This window comes from Coenobita brevimanus, chromosome 14 (assembly GCF_032717465.1).
Source record: "Coenobita brevimanus isolate Jiangsu-jjx chromosome 14, ASM3271746v2, whole genome shotgun sequence".
Classification (NCBI taxonomy): domain Eukaryota; kingdom Metazoa; phylum Arthropoda; class Malacostraca; order Decapoda; family Coenobitidae; genus Coenobita; species Coenobita brevimanus.
The window spans coordinates 16426969-16447482 of record NC_136967.1 but is presented as its reverse complement, the minus strand read 5'-3'; the positions used below and the strand labels follow the sequence as shown (position 1 = coordinate 16447482).

Genomic DNA, 20514 nt, shown 5'->3' with positions numbered 1-20514 from the left:
GCCCTGGGTATTTCTAAAGCTTTTGACAGAGTGTGGCACTGTTCCCTGTTGTCCAAACTCCTTTGCTATGGACTAAACTCTTTTGTTCCTTTGATTTCCTCATATCTCAGCAATAGAAAAATAAGAGTAAAAGTAGTTGATGCATATTCCACTTTCCACTCAGTTAACGCTGGCATGCCGCAGGGATCAGTTCTGGCACCAACCCTGTTCCTCGTTCATATTAATGATCTCTTATCTGTCACCCACAATCCCATCCATTCATATGCAGATGACTCAACACTTCATAGTTCATTCACACTCAGACATCCATTTACAAAGTCCGATATCTCTAACTCTCAACTCAGTACAGCCATCTCTTTAAATCAAGACTTATCCACGATCAGTGAATGGGGACAAAATAACCTTGTCCTCTTTAATGCTAGTAAAACTAAATATATACAATTTACTAATAGACAGGTATTGCCAGAATCGTATATTACCTTCAATGCTACAAATATTCCCATTTCCAAAAGTATTGAAATTCTCAGCGTCTTGCTTAACAATGCCCTCAGCTGGACCTCTCATGTTAGATCACTTGCTAAAACCGCCTCAAAGAAACTTGGATTATTGTACAGCGTCCGTAACTTCTTCACTGACGAGCAGTGAGTTATAATTTATAAGTCATGTGCGTTCTCAGCTTGAATACTGCTCATGCTTGTGGAGTGGATGTGGAGAGGTTGCATTAAAACATGTAGACAAAATTCAGAACAAAGCTGTTAGAATTATTAATAACCCTGCTATTACTAATAAACTACCTCCCCTACAAGTAAGAAGAAATGTTGCCTCCTTTGCGTTATTTTACAGATATTTCTATAGCAAATGCTCAGACAAAGTTGTGTCCATGGTGCCACCTCTCCATGCCTTCCCTCGTGCTACACGGGCAGCTGGCAGCGCTCATGGCTGGAATGTCACTCATCCATACTGCAGAACTTCTGCCTATCAGAATTCTTTCATTCCCCGAACTACATCTCTTTGGAACTTGCTTCCCCAGAGTTGTTTCCCTCCGAACTTCAACCTACTGCTGTTCAAGTCTAACTGTTACAGATATTTTATGAACAGGGGACACCAGTAATCGGGTGCATGGACTTTTTTTTTTTTTTTTTTTTTTTTTTTTTTTTTTTTCCCCTCTGTTCTGTTATTTAAAAAAAAAAAAAAAAAAAAATTTGGAAGCATGGCATTATCATCACTATCCCTAAACCCACCAAAGACCCCACATTACCCTCCTCACACCGCCCCATCACACTCCCCCGCACACCCTGTAAAGTCACTGAACGACTGGTACTACAACTAGTCACACCTCACATTCCCCTAGCCGGCCACTACATTCCACAAACACTCTTCTGACAGACCTTACACAGAGAGTTTTCGATGGCATGAATTCAGCTAGGCCACCACACAGAACACTCCTAATCACACTAGACATTAGCAAAGCTTTTGATGCCATCCCCTGCCACAACCTCACAAACAAAATACTCAACACAAACATGCACAATAACACAAAAAGATGGCTGGGAAACTACTTAGCAGGCAGATGTGCACATATAACATTTGCCGGTCAGTCTTCTAACATCAGAAACTTCACAAACGGCGTCCCCCAAGGATCTGTTTTGTCCCCTACGCTCTTTAACCTATACATGCATGACATACCCACACCCCACACACCACAGATACACATAGCTGCCTATGCAGATGATATAACACTTACATGTACACACCAAAATGCAAACACAGCTGCACACATCATCCAACCTTACCTCAACACACTATACGAATGGTTCACCACAAACAGGCTCAAAATAGGCCCAGCCAAATCTACAGTGACCCTTCTCACAAACTGGACAGCAGAACACAATCACATCCCCAACGTCACCCTAAACGACACTCCTGTACCACACACACACACGCCCAAAATCCATGGTGTAACATACAAGACAACGTCATTTAAACAACACATCACAAACATTAAAAATAAAATAACACCAAGACTCAATGCCTTGAGATGACTTGCCCATACAACATTTGAACACAACAAAGAAACCACCACCACAGTATACAAACAATACATACGTTCAGTGATGAATTATGCAAGCCCTGCCTGGGCTCCTAACCTCACCAGAACACATTACATCACTCTACAGACCATACAGAACAAGGCCCTAAAAGTAATCACAGGCTTCACAGCTACTACACCCACAGACCACCTACATCAAGAAACCAAAGTCCACAAAGTCAAGGGTCACCTAGACATGAGAGGCACCCAGTTTCTTGCTGCAGCCTCCACAAACCCACAACATCCACTGTATTACATGGCAGCACATCCACCCACACCAAGGAACATCAAAACAACACCCAGCACACGATACCATTCACAAATACTGTCAGCTCTCCCCCCTCGCCTGCCTCAGACCAGCTTCCAGAAGCATATCCATACTCAGATCACTCGCCACTCCATTCAGTCACTTATAGACAACACACAGTTGCATGCACGACCTCCTGACATCCACCCTTCTCAATCCTATCTCCCTCATGAGGACAGAGTCCACCTGGCCAGGCTGAGATGTGGGTACCATCCAGCCCTCTAACTCTTCTTCTGCTGCATCCAAGGCTTCACCGTGTGCCTTACAGCCCATAAGTCCATGGCGTAGCTTGAACCTGAAGAACCATCCCTCTGATGCCTTGAAATCCTGGAAGTTGTGCAGGCGTGCAAACTTCACAGCAGCAGCCTTCACTTCGGTCCCACGCACTAGCACACCAGCACCACATTGCTGAAGAAACCATATCAAAGTCGACCGGTCGATAATGGCATACTGGGCCTGGGTCATTACCTTCCTGTTGCCACAACATGTGCTTTCGCCAAAGTCCTGTCCATGCTGCGTTAGCTTGCATAAGGTTGTTGCGTGACTTCTTGATGTCGAGCACGAGCTAGATCATATTCGTGAAGAATGCGTCCTGTGGCCCAGCCTGTGTCAGCCTTCCCCAATATCTCGCGCTTCTTCTCCAGACTCAGAACCTTCCTCTTCCGCTTCTCGTGGGGCCATCATCACACAGACAGGAATGCAGCAGAGCAGGGTCACAACCTGAAGAAGGTAGGGAACCACCACAAAAGCAACTGCAGTCACAGCCATCATTGCAAGCGAAATCAATCATTAGGGGCAGAGAGGCGGGAACTGAGGTGTGGGCTTCTGTTCACCGGCAGCGCTGCCATATCACACCCAACGGCTGCTTTCGAGCACAAAGGATGCCAAATGCAGTAAACTGACATCTGTTTGTAAGGTTCACTTCCATTTGCCCAGGCAAGGGTTAGTATGTGACGGCAACAGCGGATGACCAGTAGATCACCGCCTCAGGCAGTGTATGACTCATGTGGCCTGCCAGGCGACTCTGGCTATTCGGTAGGGAAGCGGACAGGCACGCATGATGGGGGGTTTCCACACAAATCCCGGAGGCCGAGGGACTCCCACCATTCAGTGTAGGGCTGGATGGGCGGTTTTACTCGTGGGTTGTGGTCTGTGTTACACACGCAGTGGCCACTGGTACCCCACAGCCGGTAACGACACTCGCCTCCTCCGTTCAAAAATAATTATAGAATTTTCTTGAATATATGCTCAATGTCTTTCCCAGACAAAATTACATAGGATATCTGTACCTTCCTGAGCCTTTATCATTCTTTTTCTGTGCCTGCCCTCCTCTTGCCATTTCTTCCATCTTTCCTGTCACTTCATTTTTCTTTTCTTTCCTTTACAGGTGGCTTTACATTGAGTGACAAGCCAAATGGTTTCCTGAAAGCCAAGAAACCATTTACAACGCTGGATGGTAACCATATAACCAAACCATATATGCACCCTATGTGTCAGCAAGTGGGTTGGTGAAGGGTTAGTGCCCCTCCCCACAAAACAAATAACTCAAAGTCAAATGGCCACCCCTCATGGGATTGTGGCGTCTGGCAACAGATAGATAGATCTTTACCTAACCTTAACCTAACCTTTCCTAATGGGGCAACTTGGCTGAGGTGGCTGACTGTGGTATTGAAAGGAATACCCATACTGAATGGAAATGTATTGTACAGTACAGTACAGTATTGTACTGTACACACATACAGTACTGTGTACTGTACAGTACTGTCATACTGCACTGTCATGTGCATTGGTACAGAAATTACTGTACTGATACTCTTTGTCATCATGGCATGTGAAGGAATCTCTTTGTGTTTGTGGTGCGTGTGTGTCTCACGGTGGCCACGTGATTTTCAACCATCGATAGAGAGGAAGACGAGTGCTGTCACCAAACGTACTCGTGGGTTGTGGTCTGTGTTACGTGTATAGTGGCCACCCACACCCCTCAGCCAGGAACCATGCTCGCCACTTCCTTTCAAAAATAACCATTGGATTTTCTCGAAAATACACTCAATATGTTTCCCAGGCAAAATTACATAGATTAACTGTATTTTGCCTTACCAAACCTAACCTATCCCAATACGACTGCTTGGCAAAGGTGGATGACTATGGCACTGAAATGAATACCCATACTGAATGGAAGTGTACTGTACAGTATTGTACTGTACATACACACATACAGTACTGTACTGTGTACAGTACACTACTGTAGTACAGTCAGACCCCTACTTACGAAGGATCGACTTACGAAAAATCCGAAGATATAAAAAAATTGTGTGTTTGTGTGTGTGTGGGGGGGGAAACAAGTCAGTCACAGCAAGGAAAGCCCCTGTCACACATAAGTGACTCAACGGCCGACCATGGCGCGACTCAAGGTCATAACGCATTTTTCATCAATCGTCCCTTGATTCACGACAAAATCCAGACTCTTTAGGGCACTCGTGAGCTGCTGGGATGATTCTTCGCTCCTCACGACTTGCCAAAAGTCGTGTCACAGTTGTGTCACAGTCGGGAGTGTCATACATCGGTCATGAAGCAGTCTTAGCTCAGTCGGATGTGTCGTGATGCGATCACTGAGTGTCGTGATGCGGTCGCTGAGTGTTGTGATGCTGTCACTGACAAAAAGAACACCCACCTGCCACCACCCAACTGCCACCACCAACTTGCCACCACTGCCTCCACCCACTTGCCTCCACCTACCACCCACTTACACACCTACCACTCACCACCCACCTACCACCCAACCACCCACCTCCCACCCACCTACCACCCAACCACCCACTTGCTCACCGACCCACCAAAGCCTTCCTGATTGCTGACAACTCTACTGATGAAGCCAGCTCAAAATAACACCTGCTTTTGTTTAATAAAATCTGGAAATCTATTACCATTCATCAATTACCTGTCTTTATACCTGTTAACTATTTGATGTGGGGTTGGTGTGGATATTGTGGGGTTGGGATGGTTATATAAGGTGGGGTTGGGTGTCATTGGTGGTCTAGGTGTGATGCCCCCCCCCACACACTGGGTGTCATTGGTGGTTCAGGTGTGATGCCCCGTCCCACGCTGGGTGACACTGGTGGTCCAGGTGTGATGCCCTGCCCCATGGGTTGGTTGTGGGGGGTCGTGGAGGTGTCGTGGGGGGGGGAGGTCGGGGTACATTCCCCAAATGCATCACAGTCTTGTTGCATTCGTGGGCAGTTGTGTCACAGTCGTGGCTGACAAAAATCCGTTAAATTTCAAATTTGAAGACTTGTAGCTCCGTCTCCTCGAAATCTTGTCGCATTCTTGAGGACGTCATGACCGGTCGTGAGGTAGTTGTGAAGCGGTCGTGAGCAGAGCAGACTCAGGGCCAGTCGGGAGGCGTGGGAGCCAACTAGGACACGACCTTGAGTCACGCTGCGGTCGGCTCTTGAGTTGTGTATGTGTGACGGGGTGAAGGATGGGGTCAGGTGAAGACACTGACAAGGAGGTGAGGTGATAATTGCAGTTCAGGGAAGGATAGGGGATAAGTGGAGCAGTGGAGACAATAATGGGCTTTAAATATGGGTGAAAGAGAGAGAGAGAGAGAGAGGGGGGAGATAACACAGAAGTAGGTATGGAGTAGAAAGGTGATGGGGTAGAGGGAAAGAGCTTTGTGACCTTAGTAATTGTGGGATTAGGGTTGGGTTGGAGAGAGAGAGAGAGAGAGAGAGAGGATAGCACAGAAGTAGGTATAGAGTAGAAAGATGGTGGGGTAGAGGGAAAAAGCTTTGTGACCTCATTAATTATGGGATTAGGGTTAGGTTGGAAAGAAAAGAGAGAGAGAGAGGATAGCACAGAAGTATGTATGGTGTAGAAAGGCAATGGGGTAGAGGGAAAGAGCTTTGTGACCTCATTAATTATGGGATTAGGGTTAGATTGGAAAGAAAAGAGAGAGAGAGAGGATAGCACAGAAGTAGGTATGGTGTAGAAAGGCAATGGGGTAGAGGGAAAGAGCTTTGTGACCTCAGTAATCATGGGATTAGGGTTGGGTTGGAGAGAGAGAGAGAGAGAGAGAGGACAAGTAGGTATGGAGTAGAATGGTGATGGGGTATAGGGAAAGAATTTTGTGACCTCGGTAATTATGGGATTAGGGTTGGGTTGGAGGAGAGAGAGAGAGAGAGAGAGAGAATGATAACACTGAAGTAGGTATGGAGTAGAAAGGGGAAGGGGTAGAAGTAATTATAGGATTTGGGTTGGGTTGGAGAGAGAGAGAGAGAGAGAGAGAGAGTATAGGAATGAGAGATGGAGTTATGAAAAAAAAACAAGAACAGCTTATGAATGATCTTTTAGAACCAGTTATTTTCGTAAGTTGGGGACTGCCTGTACTATCATGTGCACTGGTACAGAAATTACTATGCTGTACAGATATTGTACTCAGCATGGGAAGGTCTCTCTCTCTCTCTCTGTCTCTGTCCGTCTGTCTTTGTGGTGCGAGTTCCTCCCTATGGCTGCATAATTTTTGACTATCAGTAGAGAGGCGGATGGGTGCTGTCACCGAACATGCACTCGTGGCTTGTGGTCTCTGTTCGATGGTGGTGGCTGTTGGACAAGACTTAGCCCTGTGGCTGCGCGACTATCGACGTTCGGTGGAGAGGCAGATAGGCGCTGTCAGCGAACATGCACTCGTGGCATGTGGTCTGTATTAGACATGCGGTGGCAGTGAAGAAAGAGCTAGCCCTGTGGCCATGTGATACTAGACATTGGGTGGGGATGCATATGGACATTTTGACACCACTTGCGGGTTACAGTCGTATTGCTCGGGTGCTGGAGGTTCACTGGGAGTGATCGGACGAGCGTGGGACTTTGACCATTCAGTACTGGAGCGAACGGACATTTTAGCTCTGGTTGTGGGTTACGGACTTCCTCCTGCTCATGGCTCGAGTCCAGTGGCCATGGTACCAAATGTTTGGACATGTCGGCTGGCCGGCCGAAGTTCTTGGGCACTTTTACATCCGGATAATAGCAAGTAAATTCTGATAATGGTTTAATAGAGCTGAGGCCCAGTGTCCGGATACTGAACACGTCTGGATACTGAGTGTCCGGATAATTGAGGGATCACCGTATTTAGATGGTAAGAGAGCTTCACACATTGGTGAGTTTTGTTGAAATGTTTAAGCATCGTGCATTGAAACCAAATGTAGGTATGAGTAAAACTGTGTTGAAAGAGAGGGTGACTCTTGGTGTGATTTGCTGGTGAATGGAGAGGGATTTGAAATGGTTTTGGAGTTTATATACTTGGGTGAAGTGATAGAGAAGAGAGTTGAATGTTCAGTAGACATGGAAGTAGAGTAGCACTGGGATGGAAAGTGGTTGATGCTTTGAAGGTTTTGATGCAAAACAGATGTGTGAGTGTCCCGACATGTGAGACTTTGGTATGGCATACAGAAAGTTCAGAATCAGAGCAATGGATATAACATTACTGAGGAATTGAGTGTGGAGTGCAGAGGGCGGATGGGGTAAGAAATGCTGTTATTCGTGAAGGATGTAGTGTAAGGAAGTCTGTGGAGACACAGTAGGCGTATAAGAAGGTGAACAGGTAAAGCAAATGAGTGTGTGAGGAAAGGAGGTATGGAGACTTATGAGGCTAGGGAACTGAGAAGGAATCAGGTTGGTTGGGTGAAATTTGTGGTGGACATGACAAGGGTTGATATTCCTTTTTTAATTTGGTAATCATCAGATTAATTCAATCTGTTGAGTATTATGAAGTGCATGAGTGTGAAAGGTTATGCCTTTGAGGTAAAGTGAGGATTTGGGGGGACTTAAAAGGTGAATGAGTGAGTGTGTGGCCCATTTTATTGGGAATGCTGTTGTTTTCTTCTGTCATGTCTTCTTTTTTTGTTCTAAGTTTTACCTTATCTTTGAGTGGGAAAAAGGTCAAGGTAATAACGATGACAATGATGATGATGATGACGATGATGATGATGATGATGAGGAGGAGGAGGAGAAGGAGGAGGAAGAGGAGGAGGGCTGTAGTGTTGCATTGATGTGAGACAGTGATGCTACCTTACACCCTGAATATACCAACATTATAAGCAGCCATTTTATATCTGTCCACAGGCATTGTAGTACTTTTTGTATTGAATTTTGAGAACTGATAAGGAGAGTGTGACCTTGTGATTTTAGGGTACTGTGCGATGCTAATTTTTGTTGCTTATGTGACAGGTGGTGTGAGTGTGGCAGCTGATGGAAGAGTGCCAGACATTAATGCACAGGACATTCCACTTATCAACCAAGACATTGGAAGTGTGTACTACCAGATGGACCGAATCATAGCATATGCCAGCTTACCTGAAAGACTGGCCTTCAGACTTGATGATAAAGGTAAGTTAAAACCTTTACAGAATTATTCCTGAGAGTATGGTCTTGGGAAAATAAATATGTTGAGTTGCCGCCAGGCTTGTACAACATATGTTACGGTCATAATATTTTTTTTCTGAACTAGCTTTGCTGAGTAGTTTATGTTTGAGCTAATTCTTCTGCAAATTAACTGTGCATTCCTGGGTAGGATGGGGTTGCCTTTGCCCATATGAGGCAGTGTAACATGCAAATCCATTAAAACCATTATACATTCACACCATGGTATGCAGTGGGGTTACATCAAGTGAAAACCCATCGCATAATGATTTATCACAATCTGAGGTTCACATAACAGGGGTTCATTGGAGACACATTGGGAGTCAAGGGACACTAACTCAAAATCTCATAAAACCTTACACTTTTAGGCTTGCCTTCAGCGCTTTCAGTAGCATCACACTTTCTGCTAACAGTAGCATCCATGCCAGACATGAGGTCCAAGTCACAAGTTTCAGTATTTCACTCACAAAAAAGTTATCACTCCATTTAATATTAGGGGATGGCAGTGTTGTTTCAGTGACCTTGCACTCCCACGATGGAATGCAAGAGAGATGATCACAGTGAGTATAAACATTAGGCTGCCATCTTGGCTCAGATGTCTGACTGTCGATTAAAGCAGGAGGCGCTATGTATACATCAGACTGTGATATGGGGCCACCACAGTTCATCGCACAGTACCCTAAAATCACAAGGTCACACTCTCCTTATCAGTTCTCAAAATTCAATACAAAAAGTACTACAATGCCTGTGGACAGATATAAAATGGCTGCTTATAATGTTGGTATATTGGAAGCGTGGTCAGTGGGGTCCTCTGTTTTGGCTGTCCGGCTGCCTCATTAAGATTGATGTCCGTCTCATGGACCAAGTACTCTCCCCTCATTAGCAGGTAAGGATGCCAGCCACCTAGGTCATCTTGGGTTGGGCAGGAATGTTGCCTTTCCCCCCATGTGTTTGCCATGCATGGCATCCCATGATGCTAAAGAGACTTGTTGCCTGGTGGTTGAGTGATGCCACACGATGCATCCTGTGATCAGCAGCACACCTCTTTGTTTGCCTGGTCTGGCTAGACGGGCAGCTTGGCGAGGCCTGAGCAAGTCAGTTGGTTTGTCATTCTTTGGCTAGGGTCAAGTGGACACACTTGGCCTGACATTCTGCTGGTCCGACACTGCCTTCAGGTTGTTTGGTGGTTATCTGTTTATACTTTTTCACCACCCCTGGGTTTGTCAGGTTTTCTATGGCTTGTTGTTTTGCCTCCCTTTTGGGGGCTCTGTTGTGGGTGGGTTGGGGGGAGGGGGAGTGAAGTCTCCTTGTTATTACATGGCAGAATCTCCCCCCAACATTGATCCTTATGTGCTGTGTGGCTAGGCCCACTAGGCATCTACTGGCCATATTTCTCCTGTTGATCCTGGGCACTCCATGGGTCCAGAATCTCCTGTTGAAGAACGCTGCAGCTCTGCTAGATCCACAAATGACTCTTCCCCATCCCAGGAGCTGCCAGTCCTTCCACAGGCCCCAGGGGTTATGGAGTGCTTGCAGGACACTCCTACCAGTGTGTTGAGCATAGTAACACTTGAACTGTATCAGGCCACTGGAGGTAAGGATAAGAGGAGTTCTCGATGGAGAGGCACCAAGCCCTCTTAAAAATTGTTTAAATTCTACAATTAAGATGATTCTTGGTGTTTTTTTACCAGTTGATTATGAAGCATTCCTTGTCTCGGAGTTGGCAGATGGAACTTCTTTAGAGACCAAAATGTGTTTAAAGTGCATCATAATCTAGTTTTGGCCCCCATAGGTTGTACCACAGGCAGATGAGTCTCACTTTGTTGAAGCCAGGGATGCCAATGAAAGTGCTTGCATCCATGCCATCAAAGATTTGGCTTCCAAAGAAATGGTGATCACCTATCATGAGATCCTGAACCATAGCTGGGGAGTAATCTCCAAGGAATTCCTTAGATACTCAGAAGAGGACCTCTTTGACTGGGTAGCACACCAAGAGATGGTGAAAGTTGAAAGGATGAAGAAGGTGAGCAGGATCTTGACAGACACATCATCTTTTATTTTGACGTTTGATCGACCAACATTGCATGATATCCTTAACGCAGCTTGCTGCCATCTTAAGGTTAAGGCCTATGAGCCAAGGTCAAGAAAGTTTTTCCATTCCCAGAGATTTGGGCATGTCATTTGGTCCTGTTGTCAAAAACTGCAGGATCTCCCACAAGTGAGTGTGTCAACTGTGGTGGTGATCATCGCAGTGAGATTGTTTGCAAAAGACGGTGCCCCAGCCTGCACTTGAAATTTCCCCTCAACACAGAATTCATCCCAAAGGCAAGCATAGACATGTATTGAGAGAGTACGAGGATTGGAAAACATTAGGCGTTGTTTAAAGGTGACAAGACGCTTATCTGAATAGGTTCTACATGGAGAGGAAGTCCCTGCACAAGTTGATGAACCAGAGACATCCTCATTGTCATCCCCAATGGACTGTAGTTGGCTAGGCTTGCCTGTGGCTGGGTCAGACTCTGGAGTTGGTTAGTGATCCATCACCTAATCATGGCTGTCGAGCCTGGCAACTGGTGATGCCACCATGGCATCACTAGCCCCTGCCATGTCCTATGCTGCAGAAAAAAGGCCTACCATGGCATAGATGACACACCACTGATAGGTACCTGATATCACAGTGAAATTGGAGAAGTGGTAAAGGGAGGGTTAAACAAGGAGGCAAACATGAATAAGAGAAGGAGCAAGTTATGTTCAGCTCGGATGGAAACAAAACATTGAGTCTCAGACCATTCCCCTAGTCTACACAAGTCTGCCTGGGGTTTTTCAGTCCCTTAAAGACTGCTCACATTTGCTCCAAGTTTGATGTCATCAGCAAACTCTGATAGCACACTTAAAAAACCAATATCAATGTGATTGATATAAATGATGAGCTGGAGTGGACCAAAGACAGACCACTGTCGAACTCCAGAAGTGACTGAAGCCCAGTCAGATGAATTTCACTTGATTACTACCATATCTATCCAGATATGACCTCTCCAACAGTAGTAAGTGCACACACCTTTGACATTAGTCTAAGGTGATGCATTGTGTCAAAAGCCTTTTGAAAGTCTAAGTAAAAGATGTCAGCTGCTTTATTCCTATCATACTCACCCAACTTCGTGTGAAAAAATTCAGGCAAGTTGGTTAGGCATGATCTGTGTCATTTGAAACCATGCTGAATCCATGCTGAAAGTCCATAATCAATTTATGATTTACCAGGTGTTAAAGTCTTGTCTGCAGTTATTCTTTCTAAGTTTTGCTGTGATAAAGGTCAGGCTAAATGTATGGTAACTCTCAGGACATTCTCAATCCTCGCACATAAAGATTGGGGTCACATCTGCTAGCTGCCAGTCTTCTGGTACTTCCATAGATTCCAAAGACTTGTTGATAATATCAGCAAGTAAAGGAGCTGCCTGGCCACAAACCTCTTTAAGAACTCTTGGAAGGATATCCCCCTTGTTTTTTCTTTTTTTTCTCTTCTTTTCTTTTTTTTCTTTTATGTATACGACTCTGGACATAGGCTTCACAGCCTGCTTCCAAGGCCCAGTAGTCTTCCTACATACCATACACCACTACATGTCATCATTTCGGCGCTAAGACCCACCGTCCATATTGAATACTTACTAGGCTGTCTCATACAGGACTGGTGTATTGGTATTAGTGGGGGGTATTTTATGACATGTTGGTGGGTCGTTTGGTAGTTCAGTAAAGTCTGCTTTTGTGAAATTCAAATTCATAAACTGTTCCCTGTCCCAGCAGAGATTTGAACCTGGGTCTGTCAGGACTGCAGGTCACCTTTCTACCGACAGAGTCAGTGCCTCCCCCTGGACCAGCTGAAAGTTAATGTAAACAAAAGTAAAGTTATGGTGTTTGAGAGGAATGAAGTCACAGAGTGTGCAGTGAGGTTGGATGGTGAGGATATGGAGAATGTGAGTGCATTCAAGTACTTGGGTAGTGTGATGAGTAAGGATGGAACTTTGGGGGATGAAGTGCGTGAAAGGGTACAGCAGGGAAGGAAGGTTGTAGGCATGCTGAAAGCAGTGATGAGAAATAGGGAAGTGAGTATGGAAGTTAAGAAGTCTCTGCATGATGGTATTGTGATCCCTACCCTGACGTATGGAAGCGAGGCGTGGACCTTGCAAGAGGGGAACAAGTCAAGAGTGAGAGCAGTGGAAATGAGTTACTTGAGAGGAGCATGTGGAGTGACATGGAGGGACAGGTTGACGAATGAAGAAGTGAAGGAACGTTGTGGGGTAGATGTGGATGTGGTTGAAAAGATTAGGAGAAATACACTGAGGTGGTTTGGACATGTGGAGAGGATGGAGAGTGAAAGACTGACTAAGAGGGTGTATGTGGGTGAGGTGGAGGGAGGGAGAGGGAGGGGTAGACCGAGGATGAGGTGGAGGGATGGAGTTGAGAGGTATATGAGGGAGGGGGGGGTGAGTTGGGGGGAGGGGAGTCAAATGGTGGGTGACAGAGTGACTTGGAGGCGTTTTGTCGGCGGCCACCCTTTGCGGGATTAGGGCGTCGGGCTATAGATAGATAGATAGATTCTTGCCACCTTCTCAGGTGTACATCTGAGGATGATGGAATATTCACTCTTATGGATCAGTACTGGTCTTGCCATGTCATGAGTATCTTTTAATGTAAATGGTGAAGAAAAAAAAGAGTTATTTAGAGTTTTGGGCGATCCAAGTCTGAGATTTGCTTTACACTTGATTCATCTTTGATCCAGTACCACCTTTGAAAGGTTTCCTACTGTTTCCTTGGCTGAAGAACTCTATATGGGTCTTTTTGCATTGTGATGCCACTGTGATTTCTTCATTTCCTTTAGCTAACTTTATCAGATTTCTTTCTTCTACATACAGTCTTGAAGGAGACCATATAATTCTGGTCCCAGCTACTTTTTTCCGTCTTGTATGCAGCCTTTCTTACTTATTGCAGTGTCTGTTTCATTACTAAACCATTTTGGTTGAATTGATATTGGCTCTGTGGACTTCAGTGGTATGAATGTAGCATGTTGTTCTGAGAATAGTCCTTTAATTATTACATTACATTATATTATAGCCCTTTAGTCCAGCACTCATAGAACTCTCTCTCAAACCTGCAGAGTCACCTCAATGATTTTTTTTTTTTAGGTCCAGATGATCTTTCACAACAAATACTTAGAGCGAACCAAATCAGGTTATGGTCTCCACTTCCCAGTGGTTCCCCAACAGACAAGCTGGTAATACTTTCATCTTCTGTAGTGAATACAAAATCCATAATGTTGCCTCTGTTTGGTTCATTTATCCACTAGGACAAAAAATTTTATCGGCAAAAGTCAACGAGATGCCAACTGTCAGCATCTGTTCTGTTATCCCAGTTTACATGACAGTTAAAGTCACTAAGAATTAAAGGTGTTTTACCACTAACTACACTGCTCATAATTCTGTATATACTGTACCTTCATCCTTGTCAGCGAGCTGATGTGGAGACCTGTATGCAAGAACTAACTTACAGTATACATAGCGTTGGTTAGATGAAGGTTCACACGTAATATTTCTTGGTCTGACATAATTTTACAGTCAACAGGATTTAAGATGTCTATCTATCTATCTATTGCCAGACGCCATAATCCCATAAGGAGTGGCCACTTGACTTTGAGTTATTGGTTTTACGGGGAGGGACACTAACCCTCCACCAACCCACTTGTTGACATGTAGGGAGCACGTATGGGTTGGTTATGTGGTTACCACCCAGCGTTGTAAATGGTTTCTTGGCTTATATCACTGACATAAAATAAAATCCCACTCTCTTCTCATGTAGTACTGTCCTTTTGAAACAGTTTGTATGTAGGAATTTCAAACTCTAGTACATAATCTCAACCATTACTGTGACTCCATGACCCCTTAATGGCCACAACATCGAAATGCTCTGTTGCCATAAATGCCTTGATTTTGAGCAGTTTGTTTCCTACTGACATAGCACTAAAGAAACTATCTGAAGGGGCACCAGCCTTTCCCTGGAACTCCTTTGTCATCCCTGCTTCCCAGAGGCTGTGATGTATCAGGAGATACTTTTTTCTCTCTTGGGCCAGTTTTTTTCATGCCATCAGAGGAAGAATACAGCAACTGTAATTCCCCAAGGCGAGGAGCATTACTGCCTCTTTAGGGTTTGGAGTCTGTAGGTTGCTGTGCAATAGAGTCCTCCAGTGAGGCAGAGTCCTACCGAGACAGAAAGTCACCCCTCTCTCTGGGGGTCTTCTGACTGTGGTAGAGAGCCTCTAGTATTTTCTGAGAAAGGAACTCTGTCTTTATGAGTTCATTTCTTTGACTTTAGAGGGGAATCTGTTGGTCTGCTGCGACTCAACTGGACTGCTTGCCACCACATTATGGCTTTACCTCAAGAAGCTACAGAGATGCTGCTTGAGGAAATTGCCAAATTGAGCCTTCCCATTGTTGCTTAAATATACATCATTATGAAGGTACATAAGGGTGACCATCATCCACTCATGTGATGCAGTGCATCATACTTCTTCCTTCATCTTTATCATTGTTTTTCTTTGTTTACTCTTCACTCTTCCTGTTTCTCCTATCTTTCTTGTAACTTTTTATAACTCTTCCTTCATTTTCAGGTAGCCTTACCTGGAGTGACAAGCCTAAATTAGGTTCCTTGTAAGCCAGGAAACCATTTACCATGCTGGGTGGTAACCATATAACAAACTCATACATGTTCCGTAAGTGTCAGCAAGTGGGTTGGTGGAGGGTTAGTAGCCCACCCTGTAAAACAACTAACTTATGGTCAAATGGCCACCCGTTACGGGATAATGGCGTTTGGCTATATGGTACATAGATTGATAGATAAAGGTAAAATTTTTGTTGTCCTGTCAAGTGGATCAACAAATTTCACTTTTTTTTTTTTCTTTTTTTTATGCTAGGAAGGACCCAAAGGCCACGAGCCCGCAGTACTGTTCCTTCGAAGAGAAAAACAAAATACAAGAGTGAGCCAAAGTCAAGATCCGATCATTTTGAGATGCCTGGACACACTGTGTTTGAAAGACTGGAGATCATAGCTAGCAGGAAATACAGACAGAGGGAGACAGTTTCAGAGTTGACCTGTTGCATAACTGAAGGACTTGGAGTAATAGTTAACTCTTGCATTAGAGAGTTGGACAGAAAAGGGATGAGAATTCGCTGCTAGACGGGTGCTACACGCCTGTCGTAGAGGTGGAGGGATGCAAGCAGACAGTTCGGAGGAGCAGTGACCATTGAAGTAGCGATAGAAAAGAGATAAAGATGCAACAGTGCGGTGAAGAGACAGAGGTTGAAGGGAGTCAGTAAGAGTGGCAGAATTAATGAGACGAAAAGACTTTGACTCCACCGTATTGAGTAGAGCTGTATGTGGGGAGCCTCCCCACACGAGAGTTGTACTCCACACAGGGGCAGATAAAACCTGTGTATAAAGTCAACAACTGTGCAGGGGTAAAGAAGGAACGGAGTCGGCTTAGCACACCTAATCTCTTGGAAGCAGATTTTACAAGAGATGTAATATGATCTTTCCAAGATGAGTCCTGAGTGAATGGAACCCCAAGCAAGTTCAAGGATGATGCAGGATTAAGCTGAATATTATTAAACATTAGTGGGTACTCCCATGGAAAATTTTGTCGGGTTGATAGGTGTAAGAACTGAGTCTTTGATGCATTAAAAACAACAAGATTATTTTCACCCCAGTCAGAGATACGAGCCAAGTCAGACATTAGATGTGCCATAGCCTCATCCCTTGTTTGTTGAAGTAACTGGTGAGATGGACATTGCAGGAACCGAATGGAAAGGTGAAGGGTGGAGTCATCAGCATACGAGTGGATAGGGTTAGATGTACAACTTAGAAGGTCGTTGATGAATAAGAGGATGAGAGTTGGTGATAGGACAGAGCCCTGAGGAACACCACTGTTGATAGACCTAGGAGAAGAACGATGGCCGTCTACAACAGCGGCTATAGAACAACCAGAAAGGAAGCTAGAGATGAAGGCACAGATAGAAGAATAGAAACCGTAAGGGGGCAGTTTGAAAATGTAAGATTTATGTGCTGGGTGCACAAGTCAGCTACCTTTGAATATAAATTTTACCGATGGTATGATTACCAGCGGACACCCTTGGCAAAGTGCCAGTTATCTTGTCTTAGTCTGTCAGGCTTTATCTAATCAGCTAGAAACATGGCATCACCTGTAATTTTCTCTGTAGCACCAACCTTGTTCCTGAAGAAAAGATAATTGTCACTAAACTGTGCAATTATTGCAGTCTCCTTTTACTCTACGCAGTTTTTTTTCTACTTCTGAAGCAATTTTCACTGTTCCAGCACCCAGAAAGGTCCTGTTACTCTTGTGGAACTTTCCAAAGTGAGTTTCCTGTCCTCGGACCAGTGAATCACCAGTCAGGAATGTATGTGTGTGTGTGTGTGTGTGCATGTGTGTGCATATGTGTATTTACTTAGTTGTATTAACCTAGTTGTGATGTACAGGAAATAAGCTACGCTCGTGGGGTCCTGTCTCTTTTTCTCATTAAGTCAGATTTTGTTTTGAACTCGTTTAAGTTTTTAGACTGGACGATCTCTTTGTCCATGCTGTTCCACAGGTCTTTGCATCTATATGGAAAGCTGTATTTCTTGATATTCTTCAAACAGCTTAGCTTTTTCAGTTTCATTCCATGTCCTCTTGTTACTCTCCCATCCCATACAAACATCATTTTTATCAATTTTATCTAGTCCCATCATGCCCCTGAACACTGCAATCATGTTGCCGCTCTCTCTCCTTTCTTCTAGGGAAGGCAGGTCCAGCTTTTCCAGCCTCTCTCTGTAAGACAGATCTGCCAGGCTGGGGACCATCTTGGTTGCTGTTCTTTGTATTCTCTCAATCTTATTTATATCTTTCTTCTTGTGTGGGGACCACACTGCTGCCGCATATTCCAGCCTGGGGAGGATCATGGCCACTATCAATTTTTTCATCATTTCCTCATCCATGTAATAGAATGCCACTCGTATGTTAGTCAAGAGATTGTATGTCTCTCTATCTATCTTATTAATGTGTTTTTCCGGTGACAAACTATCATAGACCAGTACTCCCAAATCTTTCTCTTCTCTCACTTTTTTGATTGGCTCATTACCCATCATGTAATTTAATGATGGCCTCTTGGCACTCTTACCCATTTCCAATATTTTACATTTTTTTGTGTTAAATTTCATTTCCCACATCTGACTCCAATTTTGGATCCTATTCAGGTCTTCCTGCAGCATTTTACAGTCTTCCTCAACTTCTACTCTCCTCAAGTTCTTTGTATCATCAGCAAACAGACTTGCATAACTGTTCATTCCATCTACCATATCATTTACATAAATCAGGAACATTACTGGTGCTAACACCGAGCCCTATGGGACCACACTTGATAATTCCCTCCATCCGGACATCGTGTCCTTTACTACTGTCCTCATTTGTCTGTCTCTCAAGAAGTCTGTCATCCACTCCAGGACGTTTCCCTTCAGTCCTCCTATGTGTTCCAATTTCCACGTTAGTCGCTTGTGGGGTACCTTTTTAAAATCTAGATACTCACAATCCACCCAGCTGTCAATCGCTCTTGAGTAAAAACTCAACAAGTTGGAAACACATGACCTTCCACTTCTGAATCCAAACTGGCTCTCAGCCAATATGTTCATCTGCAGATATTTCATCCATCTGTCTTTCAGAATTCTCTCGCACAATTTTGCAATTACATTGGTCAGGGACACTGGTCTATAATTCAGGGGTTCTTCCTTGCTTCGTCCCTTATAAATTGGTACCAGATTGTCTCTCTTCCATTCCTGAAGCACTTTCCCTTCTTCCAGAGACCACACAATTAAATCGTGAATCTTATCTGCCAGTTGTACTCTGCATTCCTTCAGTACCCAGGAAGAGATTCCATCCGGTCCTGGGGTTTTCCATACATCTTGAGTTTCCAGAAATTTATACACTTCCTGCACTTCCACTTTTATGTCTTTCATCACTACATTTCTAATCACACCCTCCCTCTCCACAAAATCCCTTTCTTTAGTGAAAACTGATTGGAAACATTTGTACATTTTTTCAGCTTGCATTGCTGCATCTTTGTAGACATCTCCTTCTGCTTTCAGTTGGGTGATTCCTCCCTTTTGTTTCAATTTGCCATTAACAAATCTATAACACAATTTGGGTTCATCCTTACATTTGTCAATTATACCTTTTTCAAAGTTCCTTTCTTCCTCTGTGCGTATTCTTGTATATTCATTTCTAGTTCTTTTATATTCTTCCCTTGATTTATTATTACCTCTCTTTCTCCATTTGTTCCTTGTGATGTCCCTTTCTTTTTTTTTGCTATCATGCACCTTCTGTTAAACCAATCCTTCTTCCTGATTTCTTTCCTACTTACTCTTGGAACATGATTCTCCACACCCGAATTATAGAGGTCTAGAGAGATATCCCACTTCCTCTGTGTCTCTCTTGTTTGTGTGTATTTTCTCCAATCCACATTTTCGAAAAATTTCCTCAGTCCTGTAAAGTTTCCGTTCCCATAGTTGTATCTTCCCTGCCTATAAAGCTCATCTCTTGGCAACACGTTCCCTTTTATCATCTGGAACTCAGTGACCTCATGATCACTTTTTCCTATAGGACACTGATATTTTAAATTTTCAACTACATCAGGTTGTTTAGTTAATAGGAAATCTAATTTTGCTGGCATGTCATCTCCTGGGAATCTAGTCTCATCTTTGACCCATTGGGTCTTAACATTATTCATTGCAATATTTAACAATATAATGCCCCAAGAATCTTCATTGCTTCCCGAATCCCATTCCTCCCAGTTCACCTCTTTACAGTTAAAATCCCCCATCATGATTACGTTACTGATTGTCTCTGTCACGTTGTTGAGATAGCCACCCATGTCTGATAACATCTCTTGATGTTCATTGTCCTTCCATGCCCTTGTCTTATGGGGGACGTATACCACTGCAATGTCTCTCTTGCCATTCTCTCCGGTTTTCTAGTTTCATATTTATCGCTTCAGCCTTACCCTCTCCCAGTTCCACATTTACCACACTGATGTTATTCTTCACTGCTGTCATCACCCCTCCTCCCATTTTTTCTTTTCTGTCTCTTCTTCCCAGTTTGTATTTGCCATCTCTCATATGGATGTCAATATCCTCTCTTAACTTGGTCTCTATAAAGCACATAATATCCAGTTCATGTTCCCTCAAGTAATCTTTGATTTCTAACTTTGCCGATATTAAACCATCAGCATTAGTATATGCCACTTTCCAACCTTTTTCGCTGTTCTTTATTCCCTCTTCTCTCCTTCTCTCCATCGGTACCACTTCCTAAATTTCTGATCCATAACTCTCCAATAGAACACTGTCTTCTCTTCCTCCATTCTCTGTTTTTTGCCTTTGCTTCTTTTAATAGCTCCTTTATCTTAGCTCTTTCTTCCCCATTTGCCTCTCTCCCTATCTAAACATTCTTGAGCTCTTCCTTTTCTGATAATTTCCAAGTTCTGCTAATAATTTCATTTACCATTGCCTGAGACTTAAATTTTACTTTAAGTGGCCTCGCCCCTCTTACTTTCCTAGCCTACACACTTCTTCAGTCTCTTCTTGAGCTTCATTGTTACCCTCCATAACTGCTGAT

General features: G+C 44.0%; 1 protein-coding gene across 1 annotated transcript in view; it reads left to right on the top strand.

Moving 5' to 3' along the window:
- The window catches only part of LOC145390021 (uncharacterized), a 182665-nt gene that overhangs the window by 148183 nt on the left and 13968 nt on the right, over positions 1-20514 (top strand). The window contains exons 5-7 of the mRNA XM_080265113.1: positions 3041-3289; positions 7448-7548; positions 8619-8777. Coding sequence (XP_080121239.1) covers positions 3041-3289; positions 7448-7548; positions 8619-8777 — 509 coding nt within the window. The remainder of the gene's footprint in view (positions 1-3040; positions 3290-7447; positions 7549-8618; positions 8778-20514) is intronic.